The sequence below is a fragment of the Hemitrygon akajei genome, chromosome 8, assembly GCF_048418815.1.
Source record: "Hemitrygon akajei chromosome 8, sHemAka1.3, whole genome shotgun sequence".
Taxonomy (NCBI): Eukaryota; Metazoa; Chordata; class Chondrichthyes; order Myliobatiformes; family Dasyatidae; genus Hemitrygon; species Hemitrygon akajei.
Window position 1 is genome coordinate 7,614,318 of NC_133131.1, and position 17,207 is coordinate 7,631,524.

A 17,207-nucleotide genomic window follows, 5' to 3' on the forward strand; every position below is an offset into this window, starting at 1 on the left:
TTAAGATTCACCACCCACTAAGGTATTACCAGCTCACTGTGAGCACCATAGATAATGGTAATCTGGCCAAAGCACCAGAGGGTGACCAAGATCTAAAGTTGGCTAGATATGGGGAGAGGGAATGAAGACAAAGGTGATTAATTGATCCTGAAACTTAAAAGCTGAATATCCTCCAACAACTTGGAAATGAGGGGAAAGCCTGTTTCTTTTCCAATGTTAACTACTTCTCTAGTGCATTGAGATCACAGTTCTGAAAATGGAAAGTCATTACCTGAAGTCTAATAGAACATTGAACCCTTATATATTGGTCAATAAATTAATGGAAATGTTGCTCCCAAAAGGGAAAAATTGTATGGGATGTGTTAATGGAGAAGATTATTGTCAGACCGGAATTGTAAACTGGATAAATTAGCCTCCAACAAGAATGAAAAAGGCTCTCAACAATGCTCAAATAACTACAAACTCCTCAAGTATCAACTCTGACACATTTTATTAAATAATCTATACACTGCTACATGATTAAGTCAGTGTGACACAATTATTGAACCCACTTGCATTGAATTGAGGTTTAACCTTTCCTCCTTACCTGGAAATAGCAGAATACTACACAGCACCTGAAGGCAGAGCAATTTTGTGTGAGCTCTGAAGGTGATGGGTAAAAAGAGGGAGTTAGAACATAACTACGTGGTTAATATAATAGTAGATGATCATATTACTACAGACTATTAGTTTGTTTTTCCCAAAACAACTGTGGTAGATAATGAGATTCATAAATGTACCACTAACTTAGAGAAAAACAATGAGTACCAAAATGAAAATGGAGAAGCAGAACATAAAATGCAATGCTGATGAGATGGAAGACACCACAATGTCAGATAGCCTACCAACTGTTGTCGCCAACTGAGCAAACAGCCAACACCAGTCTGATAAGCTATCTCACTGAATGGCAAGACAATGCAGAAGCTGGATGTGAAATAAAATCTACACCTGCTGTTTGAGGCTAGAAACTAAACAATGAAGGTACTCAGAATCTTACCTGCTAGTGAATAAAATTAGTACCTTTTGAGTAATAAAAATTAGTTTGTTGCTTAGAAACAAATTCCAACTACAAGAATACAACACCGCTACATTTCAATATATCGGTTGCACCAAGGCACTAGTACAGTACCATATCTTCAAACTCCATACTTGAGATTCAAAATTTGAGCTAGGATTGGACAAGTTTCCTTGGTCAGGCAGAAGCATCAGTGTTTGGTTTCACAGTATGGTGTGATCATTTGGTTGTTCTTGAAGAGCATAAGCTCAGCCTTCTTGTTCAGGACTAATATCACCAGAAAGGTGGAGATATCCAAGCTGCTGAAGATAAAACCAATAGCGGAACTAGTTGCAAAAATCCTCTTCAATTTTTACTTTTTGTATCATGAACTTCTAGGAATTCAAATTACTTACCATTCAGGCATATGAAAATGTTGAGAAATAGCACTCCAGTTTACTTTATGAAATAGACTAATGATGTGTTAATTATACAGAACATTAATCAAGTTTAATTTTGCACAAACTTCCGTTTTTAGTCATTTTCCACAAACTCCAAAGGAGATTTTGAACAGACACAAAGTACAGATCCAGAATCTGTGGGTCAAAATGCTGTGGTTAGCCACCTGTTTTATCAGAGATTAACTAACTCTGAACTTTCTGTGCTGAAGCATTTTCAGACCACTGCTGGAAGGCAGTACTGTGAAAGAGCAGGTTTAGAAACCTGCCTGGACTGTAACACTGCAACAATAGTAATTTATGTATTCAAATTCATGCACTTCAATAAAAATCTTAGAAAGATATCACCATAACTCCAATTTTATTCCAGTTAGAAAATGCAGTAGTTAAAACAGAACCAGAGTTTCTTCAGCTTAAACAGCTCCGAAAGAGAAGCTTCTGAAGGACCTCGTTCATGCAACATATCTCGCATAGGAATAAGTTAAAATGTACACTATGATCTAAGTCAAACATCTGTTATTTTGCCTTATGAATAGTCCTATATGAATTAATCAGTGAAGTTACTGAATTTGTATTTAATTGGCACATGTAGTTTGAGATTCTGATCTTTATTCATACATGTTAATGACATTCCTCAGTGATTGGACAGAATCAAACTAAGATCTAGTGTGCGGAATGACAACGTAGTTTTATAAAGTCAGGTTAGGTCTTTCTGGTAAAATTTACATTGCTTTCTATACAGTTTGAATGGACTTGTTTTACAGCATTTCTTTCACTATCAGAGTTGAAAACACAAGTAAAGGTGAGCAATACAATTCTAAAAGTTTGATGCTGCTTTGGGCACAAGACAAAATTGCTCATATGGGAGATAAATAAAATTCAAAGATTGCGATAATAAATACCTATAAATTTTTTCAAATTCACATATACTGACTTTCTACAGTTATCCTCTATCAGAAAAAGCTGAAATAAGGTGATAAAAAAATCAATGCCTCTGCTTTTTTTCTTAGCTAAAGTGAAACACTGTAGATAACAGTGTGACTTAAAGTCTCACCTCTAAGCGTTGAGAAATGCCAACAATGATGGGTCTGTCAGTTCTCTGCAACTTGCAGCGTCAAACCACAGCTCAGTTACTGGTGTGTAGGCAGCATGAAAATTTCAGCACCAAAGAAGAACGTTGTTGGCAAGGGGACACATTTGTGGAGGACAGCGGTACCACAGAAAGATGATGCAATAGAAAGGAGGAAATAATGCAAGTCCCCAACCAACTATATTAACTTAATAAGATCTGAAGGAATTTAAATGTATGTTTCAACACAGCTATAAGGGGCTGGTATTAAAAGTGTCACTGCTCTGTGCTTACAGAACCATTACCAACCATTGTGTGAAATACAGCCAAAAGTTAAAAAGGAATTGTGGGAATATACTTGTACTCAAGACAATGCAATGCTGTTTCGAGTTGCTGTGGCTTTTGCAAACCATGCCCAGCCCTCATTTATTCATTACCATACCCAAAGTAATTGGAAGACCATCAGAATCATTTCTATCATCTGGACTCCATGCCTAATTATTTACATCTATCCTACAACTTCCTTTATGCCATTCATTCCAAACAAGGCCTCCACCGAAGCCAAAAATTTAAAAAAAAAATTAAAATGAAGAAATTAAATGAGCAAGAATCCACAGAAGTAGATTCCATTCTGGAATACTTATGATAAGCATGAAATAATTCATTTCAGAACTTGGAACTGCATACATTTATAACATACCCCTTCTGCCTCCTCAAAGTAATTCCAGTTGATGGAATCAAGCAGCAGCAGATGGCTATAGGAATCACTTTCTAATCTGGGCCTTGTACAGTCCCTTTCTCAAAAAATATTACTTATTTCATTTCATTTTCTCTTCAGTGTATTTCTGTGACTGGATCCGCTTGGCGTAGCTCTGGGCCATAGAATTAACGATGGACAGAATGAAGTAGCACACCATGACAATGACTATTTTTTCAAAGAGCCATGACAGCCAGTTTTCACTCTGTGAGAGATGGGGGGGGGGGGGGGGGCGGAAGGAAATAATACAAAAAAAGTATTAATACAATTCAACATCAATTGCAGATCTTTTGGCAACTTTTGTTAGGATTAAGGCAGTTTTCTTTGTTATAAAATGATCACAAAATCCAAAATTTAAACAATTTTTAAACTTTCAAATACTGATTTATCAGTGTTAGGAGAACAAAGCAACGGAGTTTCTTTCACAAGAAATGCAAAAGCTAAAATTAATCTAACAAAACTATTTTAAATTCCAGATAGCTCCACATATCAAAAAGGTATTATTTAAAATTTTAATCAATAGGATAGTTTAACAAAACAGATAAACGGCATAGAATATTAAAATACCGGCTACAGACATAGTAGGTTGAGCAAGTCAAGTGCATCAGTGCAGACAGAATGCATGAGAATTATTGCCTTAAAGGACAAGCTGCACTAGTTCTCAGTGTAGCATCTCTACACATTTCCAATATCCCAAATTAATTATGTGGTGTACTTTGTTTAATGTTTTTCTGCGCTCGTTTATATAAAATGAGCAACTTATACTTCCCAGTGAAAGTTTAATAAAAGATCGCTAAAATTGAGCATTTCATTGCAAAGCAGCTAACGTGATACAATTTATTATACATGTATATGATTTCAAGTAATTGGTCACACATATTAGTCTTAGATGAACAGCCAAAAGGCCAACACAGTTGCAGGAATCTAGATCATGATTGCTTTTCTGGACTGAGACCATTAGATGTGAGTAGATTAAACCTGGTAGCATGTCAGTTCAGTGGGGATTCCCATTCAGGAAGGAACGGGTGGGGATTTAGTTCACCACCTCCTGTTTCATAAGTATACATAACAAATTTTGCTGGTCAATCCAGCTGGTATTAGCCCTGAGACAGCAGCACCATTTGGAGATCTGAAAAGCCAATGAAGGCCAGAATAGATTTTGAATCAAAAGAGGAGAGAACCTTCAGCATCTCGCTTCAAATGACACAAAGTCTTTTACAAGCAACCAGTTTATACTAATCTGGTACCAGGATCAATACTGTGATTCAATGTGTGTCGTGATTAAAAGACTGATTTAGATATTTTTGACCTATGTAAAAATAAATGCAAGTTTTATTTATTTTATTTAGAGATGATAGTCTAGCGGTCAGTGTAACACTGTTACAGCTCAGGGCGTTGTGAGTTCAGAGTTCAATCCTAGCGTCCTTTGTAAGGAGTCTCTGTAGGTCCTATCCATGGAATACGTGGCTTTTCCTTGGGTACTCCAGCTCCTTCCAAGTCCTAAGGTGTACTGGGTAGGTTAACTGGTCATTGTAAATTGTCCCATGATTAGGTTAGGGTGAAATTAGGGTTGTTAGGGGTCGCTGAGGCAGCATAGCCCAAAGGGCTGGAGGGCCTACTCTGCACTGTAATTCAAAATTTCTAAATACGGTGCAGAACAGGCCCTTCTGGCTGTCCAGCAACCCACTGATCTAACCCTAGCTTAATCATGGGAAAACCAGACCAACACACACAAAATGCTGGAGGAACTCAGCAGGTCAGGCAGCATCTATGGAAAAGAGTAAACAGTCGACGATTCAGGCCAAGACTCTTCATCAGATTTTCTCGTGTTTGTAACCTAATAACCAGGGCATCTTTGAACTGTGGGAGAAAACCAGAGGACCTGGAGTAAACCCATGCGCATAGGGGAAGGAACATACAAACTTGCTTACAAAGGACACTGGAATTGAACTCCAAACTCCCAACTCCCTGAGATGTAACAGCATCACACTAATCGCTATGCTACTGTGGCTCCCCACAAATTCTGTAAGATACCAGCAGAAACTTGGCTGAATTCCCTTTAAATATGAAATGAAACATTTGTGCATTTTAAAATAGCTCTCCAAAGCCTGAAAACAATTTCAAAAAGGAGGGAAAAGTACAAATTCTAAATCTATTTCCCACCCCTCTACAAATATATTCCATCTATTTGGGATTTCAGAGACGGTGAATGGGAGAACATCAGTATTATTTCACATTTTTTCCCACTGAGATCTCCAATGTTTCAATTTTTTGCAGACTATATAACAAGGAAAACATTATACACTGAAAGATTAACAATCAAAAACAATAGCCAAGATGAGGTAAAGCTAATCTCCCAAAAACGTGCCAAATCTTTATCAAAATAAGGACTTAAATTTTTAGATCAAAAATTAATGTTGTCAACAGAATATTTGCACAATGTTTTAAATATATTGGGCAATCAGCATTATATACAATAGCTGTCCATGTGAGGAAGTAATTTTTAAAAAAATGTTGCACAACTTGGGTTTGGCGAGTATTACACGTCATCGCAACCACACAGCAGGAACTGAGTTATTTTATGGATGGGGGGCTGAGAGCTTGGTGAGAAAGGCAACTTGAATATCTTTCTAGAAACATCATTATGGGAGGATAATTATTGAATTGATATGAATTAATAGGGATTTTCTTCGTATCATGTTATTCTCAAAACCATGGATTACAAAGATCAGAACACTTTACATTTCAAACGTTAAAACACAGTTGTTTTCAGGCAAAGAAGATGCTTCTGAAAAACTAAATTAGCTTATAACAGAATTAAAATCCAAAAATAAAAAGTAAATTGAGTTCAGAAACTTAACACTTCTAATTTTTTAAACAAAATAGACCAATTTTAAGATTAGAGTATCTTTGAACGCTCGATGTTCCTAAGTCAGATCCTGCATCAATTCCATGTCAATTCAATAAGGCATCTTTACTCGCCTACATGAAGATTTTGTCATTTAAATCTTTCACTTAAAATGAAGATTACTTACAGTCAATATTTAAAATACACCAATGAATGATCATCTCAAAGTGCTGCTCCGGTCATCAGTGCTAGTTTTTTGGGACATTAAAAACTTCAGATGATTCACTTAGCTAAAAGAGCTTATTGTCTAAGAGGCATGAGGACTACATTCTTTGACTTTCCTACCCAAATGTTCAATTTTACTGATGGATCTTTGGCCAACTTGTGGCTTCCTGTTTCTGAAACAGAGTTATAATCTAATTACCATGGATTTAGCACTCAAATCTATGTACACCTAAGTGTTGAGTGAAAGAAAGACATACATAGATCAATAAACATTTTAACACAGAAGTCACAACATTAGTGATATCCTTACCGCTCCTATTTTGTCTCCAGACTTGTGATGAAGCTTGTGTTTCTGGGCCTCCAGGTATTCTCGGAAGGGTTTCTGAAGTGAAGGGCCTAACTTTGGAATTGCCCTGTGTGGGCAAAATCCGTAACCAAGAGAGGAAAAAGATTAAAAAAAAGTTAATTTTACTCACCTGTTAAAGTGCCACATAATTGAAAAATAATTTAACAAGCAGTTAAGAATTTGCACGTTTGGCATCATCATTCATTATAATTAATATGGGAGCAGAAGGAGGAACTCAAGTTGTGTACTGGCAGACTACAGTATCTCAAGTAAATGATTCCCACAAGCCTGGCCCCATATATCACTGTCAGTTCCTGTAAAAACTAGTTTAAACTGATCAATAAGGAAGTGAGTCGGCAGTGTGTCATTGCCAGCTAAGAACGAAACTACACTCCCCCTTCACGTATGACTCGTCCCTAAAGCTCCTGTAAGGATGGCCACTTCCAAATTTTGCAGTCCTTATAAGGAAATACAGCATTTCTTGGCTGTTAAGAATCTACTGAAAATTTTCATAATAGTCTTTCCTCTATTTTTGTGCACACACATGTGCGCACGCACACACACACACACACACACTCAACCCCACCCTCAACCACGATTGAACAGTTGGTGATTAACCAAAGAACAAACAAGGTACAATGGATCTTTTAATAAGGTAACTTCATATTTATTCCCTCCCATAACACAATATACTCTTATTGAAATGAAAGGGTGTGTACCCATTACCCATATACAGAAACTCCTGACTCATGCAATGATACGAGATACTTTATATATTTTTGAACAACTTGTTCTCACAGTGCAGAAATTACTAACAATAAAAAGCATTAAACCGTTGAGGGTGTAACAAAGGAAAAATTTAAGTGTTGAATTGATGAAGATCCCAGATTTGTACAAGTGTATGTTTTCTGGTCGCAATTCCAAGACCACAAGATTGCACTTTTAATGAGCAACTTCCACAAGGGACACAATTTAAAATAATGGACTGTGAAAAAAAATCCATTTTGATAAAAAAGGATATGAACAAATTTATACTTTACCATAGACCATAAGATCATACGATATAGGAGCAGATTTAGGCCATTTGCTCTATCAAGTCTGCTCCACCATTTCATCATGGCTGATCCAATTTTCCTCTCAACCACAATCTCTTGCCTTCCCGACATATCCCTTCATGCCCTGACCAATCAAGAATCTATCAACCTCTGCCTCTAATATACATAAAGACTTGGCCTCCACAGCTACTTACAGCAATGAATTCCACAAATTCACCACTCTCTGGCTAAAGAAATTCCTCCTTATCTCTGTTCTAAAAGGACCCCCCCCCCCCCAATCTGAGGCTATGTTCTCTGGTCTCAGACTCCTACCAAAGGAAACATTTACAAGCAATTTCAGCAGAATTGTTAAAAGCGATGCTAATTGGAGAAATAGACCTAACAGATATCTCTGCTTTATGCAAGTTGATTAATCATTGCTTTATTAAAATGGACTTATTCAGCAAATAAAGTTCTTTAAGAGGTCTTGTAACAAGTTAAAAGGGACTATCTCTAAACTGTATTAAAATAAATATTTCAGGGTCCTATTTTCATTTCTGTACTTTTCAACTTAAATTTGTAAAGGATGCTAAGAGATAAAGAACAGAGTTGGAATGAGCGCTCACAAAGTGTAAGATGCCCTATCTCCATATTGAATAGGATCCCTTCTACACACCCCACACACACTGCCCCAGGGACATGACTAATGAAGAAAGGAATGAGATATTTCAATACATAATACCTTTGGCAATGAATAAAATGTTAATGTATTCACTTTATTGGCTTCTTCCTCAAACATTTCCATACATAGTTTGATATGTAAATGAGTTCATACACAAGTCAAGTAAAATTGATTTTCAAGTTTTGGTAAATTTTACCAGATTGACTTTAGTATTATGTACATGTGAAAACAACTGTAGCTGTTTATTGATGAACAATGCAATTCCATGGTCATTTTGACATACTAGTTAACAAATTTCACATTATATACCAGTGATAATAAACCTGATTCTAATTCTAGTGATAGAAATAACATGATTTCCTTTTCCTGTTAGAATATGTGGCATCCCAGCTATTAATCAGACTGCGAATGCAATACAAGACTTAAACCACCGCAGAAGGTGCACAAAGATGCGCAATGAGAGGCATTGATTGTGTGGATAGTCAGAAGCTTTTTCCCAGGGCTGAAATGGTTGCCACAAGAGGACACAGGTTTAAGATGCTGGTGAGTAGGTACAGAGGAGAGGTCAGGGGTAAGTTTTTTACTCAGAGAGTGGTGAGTGCATGGAATGGGCTGCCAGCAACAATGGTGGGGGTGGATACGATTAAAAGACTTTTGGATAGGTACATGGAGCTTAGAAAAATAGAGGGCTATGGGGAAGTCTAGTAATTTCTAAGGTAGGGACATGTTCGGCACAACCTTGTGGGCCAAAGGGCCTGTATTGTGCTAAAGGTTTTTTTCCTATGTTAAACCCTTAGGATGACCAGCAGCTAATGTTCAATGCAAAATTCCCAAATGCAATGCATTTTCCAATTCAAGGCAAAAGTCTTAAAAGTTATCTACAAAGACATTGATCTAAATAGCATATGGATGGAAGAAAAATGGAGAGTTATGAGCTTTACAGAAGGAGGGGGTAGTTTGATATTCAAGTAAGTTTAATTATCTTAGCACAAGATTGTGGGCTGTAGGGCCTGTATGTTCTATGGACATAATGCCACACATTAGTGGCTAGTGTATTATTCATACCATCTTTTACAACAATCTGTATATGCATTTCTGAATGAAAATTCAGAGGTGGGACAATGATTTTAATTTATTTCAAAAATCAGACTTCACTAAATGAAATTCTGTGTTTTAAAAAGACTCTAATGTCATTAAGTTAAAGCATTCAGGACACTGAAAAAAATAACAGAGACTGGAACCTAATGGCATATCCAGATTCTCAGGTAGCCTTTGAAACAGCGTGCTTAATTGGGAGAGAGACTATTGCCAAGCAGCATTAGTCACGTGCAATTATGTGATCATTAGACACTACATTGTGTTTAAAGCAAACAGGTTTTAAACAGTCAGTTGTTTGTGCTTGTGCTCAAAAACCAGTGATTTTTGTCACTGATAGATGATAAATGGTGAGAAATAAGCAAGACAATTCAGGACTGTTTTGTTCACTGCAGTTTCAGGAATTCAGGCTTAGTGATGGAAGAAACCACTGGGTTTTGATCCTTCCACTACTTCAGCATGTTAGGAACTGCAAAGAATTTCAAGGTATTGACAATCACCTTGAATATTACAATGAATATAAAGATTTGGAGGATGCAATTGTGGAAAGCATTGTATGAAGGCAGTCCATTATTTGCACTAGGTGTCTGCATTGATTTTGTTCACATTATTTATTTATTGAGATACAGCACAGAATAAAACCTTCTGGCCCTTTGAACCACACCAACCAACAACACTAGTCTAATCACAGGGTAATTTACGATGACCAAATAACCTTCAAACTGGTATGACTTTGAAGCACCTGGAGAAAAACTATGCATTCCACAGTGAGGATGTATAAACTCATTACAGATGACACTGGAATTGAACTCTGACATCCTGAGCTGTAATAGTGTTGTGCTAACTGCTACACCACTGTGGCACGCATTTAGTCAATCAAAAGAACAAGGCAGTGTACACTGGATGAATTCCTCTGTCAATAAATTTTAGGAACTAATACACAGCTTTATATTACTGTAGTAGGATTTGTAGTGTTCTAATTTGTTCTGTATTTCATTTAAATACAAATTTGTTACTTAGCTGAAATTAGTTTGTCTTTTTAAATATATACATTTTTAACTATTTCCATGAAACCTGGTCTAATTGGGGCAGCCACTTAACTGGGCCAAAATGCACTGGTCCTGATTATCCAGAATCCACTGTAAATTGTAGGTTAATTAATATCAATGGAAATTTTTTAAATCTCTGTTCTGAGCAGGAAAAGATCACAACTGCTTTTCAGTCTTTTTTTTGGTTCTCTCGGCACTTCTTCTTGTTCTTGTAACACTTAATAAAACAATTAAAAGCAAAAATCTTTATGCCTTATTCTTGACTTCCAAAGAACATTTGGATTGCAAAAGCATCAGGAACCAAAAGCACCTAGAGCTATTTATATGAACATCTTAATTATTCATATATGTTTTAAGTAATGGACTTTATCACAACATGGTCTGGGACAAAGAACATCTGCTCTCAACATTAAGGTAACACCCACTGGAAAATGGTCAAAGGAAATATAGCACAACTGATTCATATGATGATGATGATGATGAAGAAAGTGGATGGAGGAGTTAGAGGGAGAAAAAATAATGGTTGAAATCACATCTGACCTAAGAGAGATGGCATAGTAGCACAGCAATTTCAGGTTTCTGCTGAACACTCTAGGGACCCATGTTTGACCTTAACCTCAGATGCCAGTAGTTTGTTTGGATTTATGGGGATTTCTCAAGTGACTGCATTTATTTCTCTTACATGCTCTGGTTTTCTCCCACTTATCAGAAATGCTGACAACTTTAAGTTACTCATTAGATAAGCGGGGAAAAATATCAAAGCAGTGTTGCTATGTATGTGTGAGAGAACAAGGCAGAGGGATACAGGGAAAATAAGATCCTTTGAGATTGGTCTTTCTGGAACTGACATAGATCCATGGGCCTATAAGTATAGGAAAGAGGTTACAGTATCAAGAGCCAGTTATTTTTGGGCTATTTAGGACATCATTGCTGTACTTGCCCATCAATCTGAACTAACTATCAGAACTAGAGAGGCATTTAAGATGCTCTCGGACAGGTACAAATGAATGACAGGGAATGGATGGATACGGACATTGTGTAGGCAGAAGTGATTAGTTTAGCTAGGCATTAGCTAGATTAATTAGTTCAGCACAGCAGTGTGGGCCAAAGCACCTGTTCCTGTATTGTACTGTTCTATGTTCTATATTCTACCAAGAGATCAAATACTTATGAATATCTCGGATGTCTCTAATCTCCTTTCAGGGTGGCTGGGGTCCTATCGGGATCTCAGATCTACAGTGGCACTCAATGACTGATGTTCTACACATGGGTGTATTCCCGTTCTTGAAGTTCACTGATCAGCTTTGTTACAGTATGTCCAGATGTGGCCTGAAGTCAGACGCCTTGGGAGCCTTGCATGACCCCTGTGGACACAAATTCTCACTGGTGTCACAAACTGAAGCGTAGCAGGAGCCAGAACATTGAAGACAGCAAGAGAGGCTGTTGGAGGGCTCTGTATGGGATCGAACAGTTAGTTTTTGATGTACTATAAACCATGGTTTCTCTTTGGGGGCTTTCCTGTTGCTTGCAGGATGGGCGGTGGAAATACCGATGCTTTATGCTAGAATAAGTGGGGGGAGGGGAGGATCAATGCTTTTTACTGCTGCTTGTGTGTGGGAGGGGGTAGGGGGCTTTGGGGTTCTTGCACTTCTTACTGTCATTCATTCTTTGGGGGTTTTCTTCTGTTCTGAGGATGTCTGCAGAGAGTAAGAATTGCAGGTTGTATATTGCATACATTCTCTGATATTAAATGGAACCATTGAATCTGATGTTAAACTGTGTTCAGTTATTTTGCGAATGGTGAGAACGCATACAGAACCTGGACAATATAAAATACTGAATTTAAGAGTGGTTGATAACATTTGAAATACAATGGATCAGGCAGTTTCTACACAGTGAGAATACAGAAGAGTCAGGCCACCTGCCACACCTTAGCCATCAAAGAACAGTATAGAAGCTGGGTATTCTACAGTGAGTAGTTCCTTTTCTGATCTCTCAAATTACAAGGCAAAAAAACTTGTGCTTGCCTAGAAGGGTGGAGCTATCATTTTTAATAGGCTGAATGGTGAGCCTTTGATATCAAGAGCTACAGGATGCATGGCTGACTCATGGCTATTTAAACACCACCTCTCTCCTGGGTACGTCTAGTGAAAAATCTGGAGAGAACTAAATGTTCTTGGAACCTCCCATCCATGTCACCTTCATCTTGGCTCTGACAAACAATACAGTTTCTTCTCTGTTGTCACAGAGTCAGATTCCTATAATTCTTTACTCCAACAGCATTGCGTGAATTTTGTTCCAAGAACTGCAACCAGGGAAGGTCCTTCATCAGCACCTGCAATTAAAGCAGCCTTGCCTGTATTTCCTTTATCTTGAGAGCACATTTTAAAGTTGGTTATCAGATCCTGCAGGTGCCAGGGTGGAGATACTTCTCTACCAAAGGAGGTGTAAGGCGCTCCTTCCTTCTGCTAGCCTGCAGGTCACCTCAGGGCAAGTTGTAACACCTGCTTAGCCATCCCCACCCCGATCAGGGTCATGTGAAGCAATGGGTGCATGTGGTGGACGGTTGTATGAGCAGCTGGTGCATATCACAAGTCATGGTTATGCAACCACTGACACAGGTGGACAATCTCTGTAAAGTATCGATAACTATTGGAGTCACCCATTTTGTAAAGACATTGCCCAGAAGGGGGGGAATGGAAAACCACTTCGGTAGAAAAATTTGCTAAGAACAATCATGGTCATGGACAAACCATGATCACCTACGTCATGACACACCACATAATGATGATAATGATTATTATATCAGATTCTAGCTGTAATAGAGTGCATCCTGGATACCAGACTTTGGAAAAACTGCACAAATGATAGTACAGAAGCAACTACAATGTCAGGAATGTTAAGTTAGGAGCAAGTCCATTTCTTTAGAAAATTCTGTGAGGTGCCCAACTGATATTTGAGTTCACAAAACAGATCATTATAAGCAATTTACATAGTGAAGATTGTAATAAAATAAATTAAAATCAAAAAATCACGAAGTTAGAATTTTGTGTTCCATCCCTTCTAAGAGAGCTGACTGCGCATTTCTTTAAATCACAAACTTGGAAATACCTCATCAATTGGATCACAAATAATCTAGGTACTTAAAGGGGTTGAAAATGTTTATGAACATAACTGCTTATGCTTCTAGAAGTTACATTCTTGTGGATCCTCACCACACACTCAGTAATGCAGACAAAAGTATGCTTTGTGATAAACATCAACCATAATTGTGAAGCTCTTACCTAACAATGAGGAACAAACCTTGAAGCAAGTTCTGTCATTGCATGGACAGCATCATTAATTTATGTAAAAGCCAACAGCTGATTAAAATCTAAAATGGAGAATAAAATGAAGGGCAAAAATGATGCAATGTCAGCACATTGGTATGCATTGCAAAGGGGGGAACTGTGGTTAAATGATTAGTCTTGTGATAAACAGAACAAAGGAAAACCAGACCTAATTCATGCCTATAAAATGTTGATGACTAAGGATACAAGTCAGAGAGAAAGAATAAGAGATCCCTCGTGTCTGGACTTGTTGGCAGATGAGAATGAGAGTTTGGAAAACTTAAACACAGCAGACCAAAATAGAGACAGCTCTAAACAAAGAAGTGAAATTCTCAACCATTCAATGTAAACCCTTATCTTTGTCATTAACATTATTGGCCCTGTGCTTTTGTTGGAAAGCTTATCTTTTTATGTTTTATGTATCAATGAGGCTAGATTTCTTTAAAACATTTTAAAATATTCAAACTTCAACTTATTCAAAATGTTAAGACTGATATCCACACACACTAATCACTATTCCATTACATTCCTGGGCTGCTCCCCAACAAAATGACTTTTGAATCATTTCAAAAGCAAACCCCAAAGCAAAAATCTGAAGCTGGAGTCCCTATAAGGCAGTCTTACACTGAGTTCAATGTTGAGTGACAACTCCTGCAATGCTGCTGGAGCTAAATTGTATTGGTCTCTGCCATTCCTTTGGGTTCATCAGATGTGTGGAGAGGAGGGCTCGCTACATGGGCAACAGCTTGCCTAAGCTTCTACTGCCTAAGCTTGCATTTTTTTTTATTAAGCAAAATATATTTTATTCAAAAATAAAATTATATACAATAAACCATTCAATGACTTTCAATTGTTTACAGTTGTTTCCATTACTGTCTTTACATTTTCAAAATTTTCACCACCCACATGGTACTCTGTTCTTTCATATTTACATTCGGGGATATACCCCCAACCCCCCTACCCCTCAACTCTCGTGGGAGAAGCTTGCATATTGAGGCAGCTAGGACACAATATCCATGAACTCTGACTGATTGAGGTCTCAGATTTAGACACGAGCTGTGGAGGGCTTGACGGTGAGTCCATAGGTTGTGGAGTCATTTCAGAGTTGAAGTGAGTGAAGTTATCAACACTGGTATGGAAGCCCAATGGTTCTAGAATATTAACTGTTCTTGAAACTAGTGTGTGAGACCTAAGGCTCCTGCAACTTCTGCCCAATGGTAGTAGTAAGAAGGGAGCATGGCTAGGATAATGGGGGATCCTTGATGATGAATGCTGTTTTCTTGTAGCAACGCTCCTTGCAAATGTGCTCAATGGTGAGGAGGGCTTTGCTGTGATTGACCTACCAATTTTTGTAGACTTTTTTGGTCAAGCTCCAACTAATTTTTGCCTGTGATGGACTGAGCTGTCTTAGCACTACCTTTTTACTGAGAATGACACTAAAAATGCTACCTTTGAAATTACACTGCAAAGGCAATATCATTAAAGATGATTAAAACTGTCCCATGTCACATTTTTCAACCATTGTGATTTCAGCCAGAGTTCAAATTGGATCTGCAGTAAATAAGCAGTTAAAACAAGACTCTGACCCCAACTACTTTATTACCAGAAATGAACAATCTTTGCTTCCTTTAGCTTCTTTATTCTCCTAAAATCTTCAGAACCATAACACAACTGGTAATCCATTCTCTTTTCATGTTCTTCAGTGATCCTGTTCTGTTTTGGCTCTTCAGGTAGGATTGTGCAACCTGCCCATAATGGACAGGTCTTGCGCATGCACTGGGAAAACTAGATGGGTTTAACAGCTTTAATCAACTTCCTACTTCAAGTTAGCTTTGTATGATTCAACAACTATTGCCAAGTCACAGAATGTCATTTAGTCCATGAAAATTAAATTACAATTCTAAAAAAAGAGAGCCTCTCAGAGTAAAGGTGCAAGATGTATTAGAGGCAATCTTGAACTTCAACTAAAAGAAGGTGCAAAGAAGCAGTGATACATCAGCAAAGCAGACACTAGGAGCTTCAAGTTATTTTTCTGGCCATCACTGATTTGAAGGTGCTGCATAATACCTTCCCCATTTTGAAGACCAGCAGTTTCAATGCAATTTTTTTGGACCTTAAGTTCACCCTTTCAGTGGCAACTAGTTTTTCCAGCCACAAAATATGCATGAATATATTCTGCAAATTTAAACTTTCTCTGATGACAAACTACTGTGGTCTCAAGTTCCATGGGCTTTTTCTTGTATCTTCCTCACATGATTGCCAGCAAGCAATGGAATCACTGGCAAGGCCAAACTTGTCTTCATCCAACCACTACACGAACAATTTTCAGAGGTTCCAAACTAGAGACTGGGGAATTGAAGTGCTTTTCTGTCATTCTTAAATTATTAACCTTGCTAAAATTGTACAGACCACATACTGGACATGCACTGAACTGGCTGATTTGGCTTAATCTCTGACCAGGCAATACACTTATCCATTGAGCTGCCGAATTGATATTAAGATAAGAGCAATAATTATGGGCTCAATCTAATCTTTACTTTAATAGCCAATAAAAGTGAAATTTAGGATAACAAGATTATCTGTTGAGAACAATACTCTATTAATTTTTTAGCAGCACAGATGTTCAAAAAGCCAAAGCTCAAATGGTTTATTGATACCAAATGAACCTTCAGATACTACAGACAGCCTAGATAGTTCCAGTGAACCCAACACGCATTATTGCCAATAAAATTAATATAGTCCTTAGAAAGTAGATCATAAATTTAGATGATAAAAGTAATTGTGCAATCATTGTTAAACAACCCAACTGCATAATTTGGAAGGGACAGCAATAAATTATTTATTTTGCAATGTCAAAGCTCTAGAAAGGAATCAGAAGGCATCAGCCTCTCTGTAGATCACTAGATTTAGTATTAGCATGGGATGATCACCCAACATTGTCCTTCAAAATTCATGCCTTATATATTTTTGATTATGAGAAACCAAAGGAGGACCAAAGCTCTAAAGCTCAACATGTAACTGGTTAACTGCAGTTTTAAACAAAAGAAGACATCAAGAAATTTGTTGAGAGAATAGAATGGCATTTTCCACAATCAGACAGGCATTTTAGGGCTTTAATAGCTTCTACGAATAGCATGGTGTGATATCCCAGGTTGCCTCTTTAATTTTGTACTCAGCAGAAGAATGAATATGTTTATTATACACATACAACATCAATATTAAACCATTGCCATGGCATACAGAGCAAAGCTCCTCTTGCTAGGTCACAATATACTTCAACCA

At 37.5% G+C, this 17,207-nt stretch overlaps 1 protein-coding gene across 2 annotated transcripts in view; it reads right to left on the bottom strand.

The window, feature by feature from the left end:
• Positions 1-471: 471 nt before the first annotated feature.
• vmp1 (vacuole membrane protein 1) overlaps positions 472-17,207 on the bottom strand; it is a 175,541-nt gene continuing 158,805 nt past the window's right edge. For both annotated transcript variants that reach the window (XM_073053141.1, XM_073053140.1), the window contains exons 11-12: positions 6,701-6,803; positions 472-3,522 (exon numbers count right to left, since the gene is read on the bottom strand). In XM_073053141.1, the coding sequence (XP_072909242.1) occupies positions 3,379-3,522; positions 6,701-6,803 (247 nt within the window). In that variant the 3' untranslated portion in view covers positions 472-3,378. The remainder of the gene's footprint in view (positions 3,523-6,700; positions 6,804-17,207) is intronic.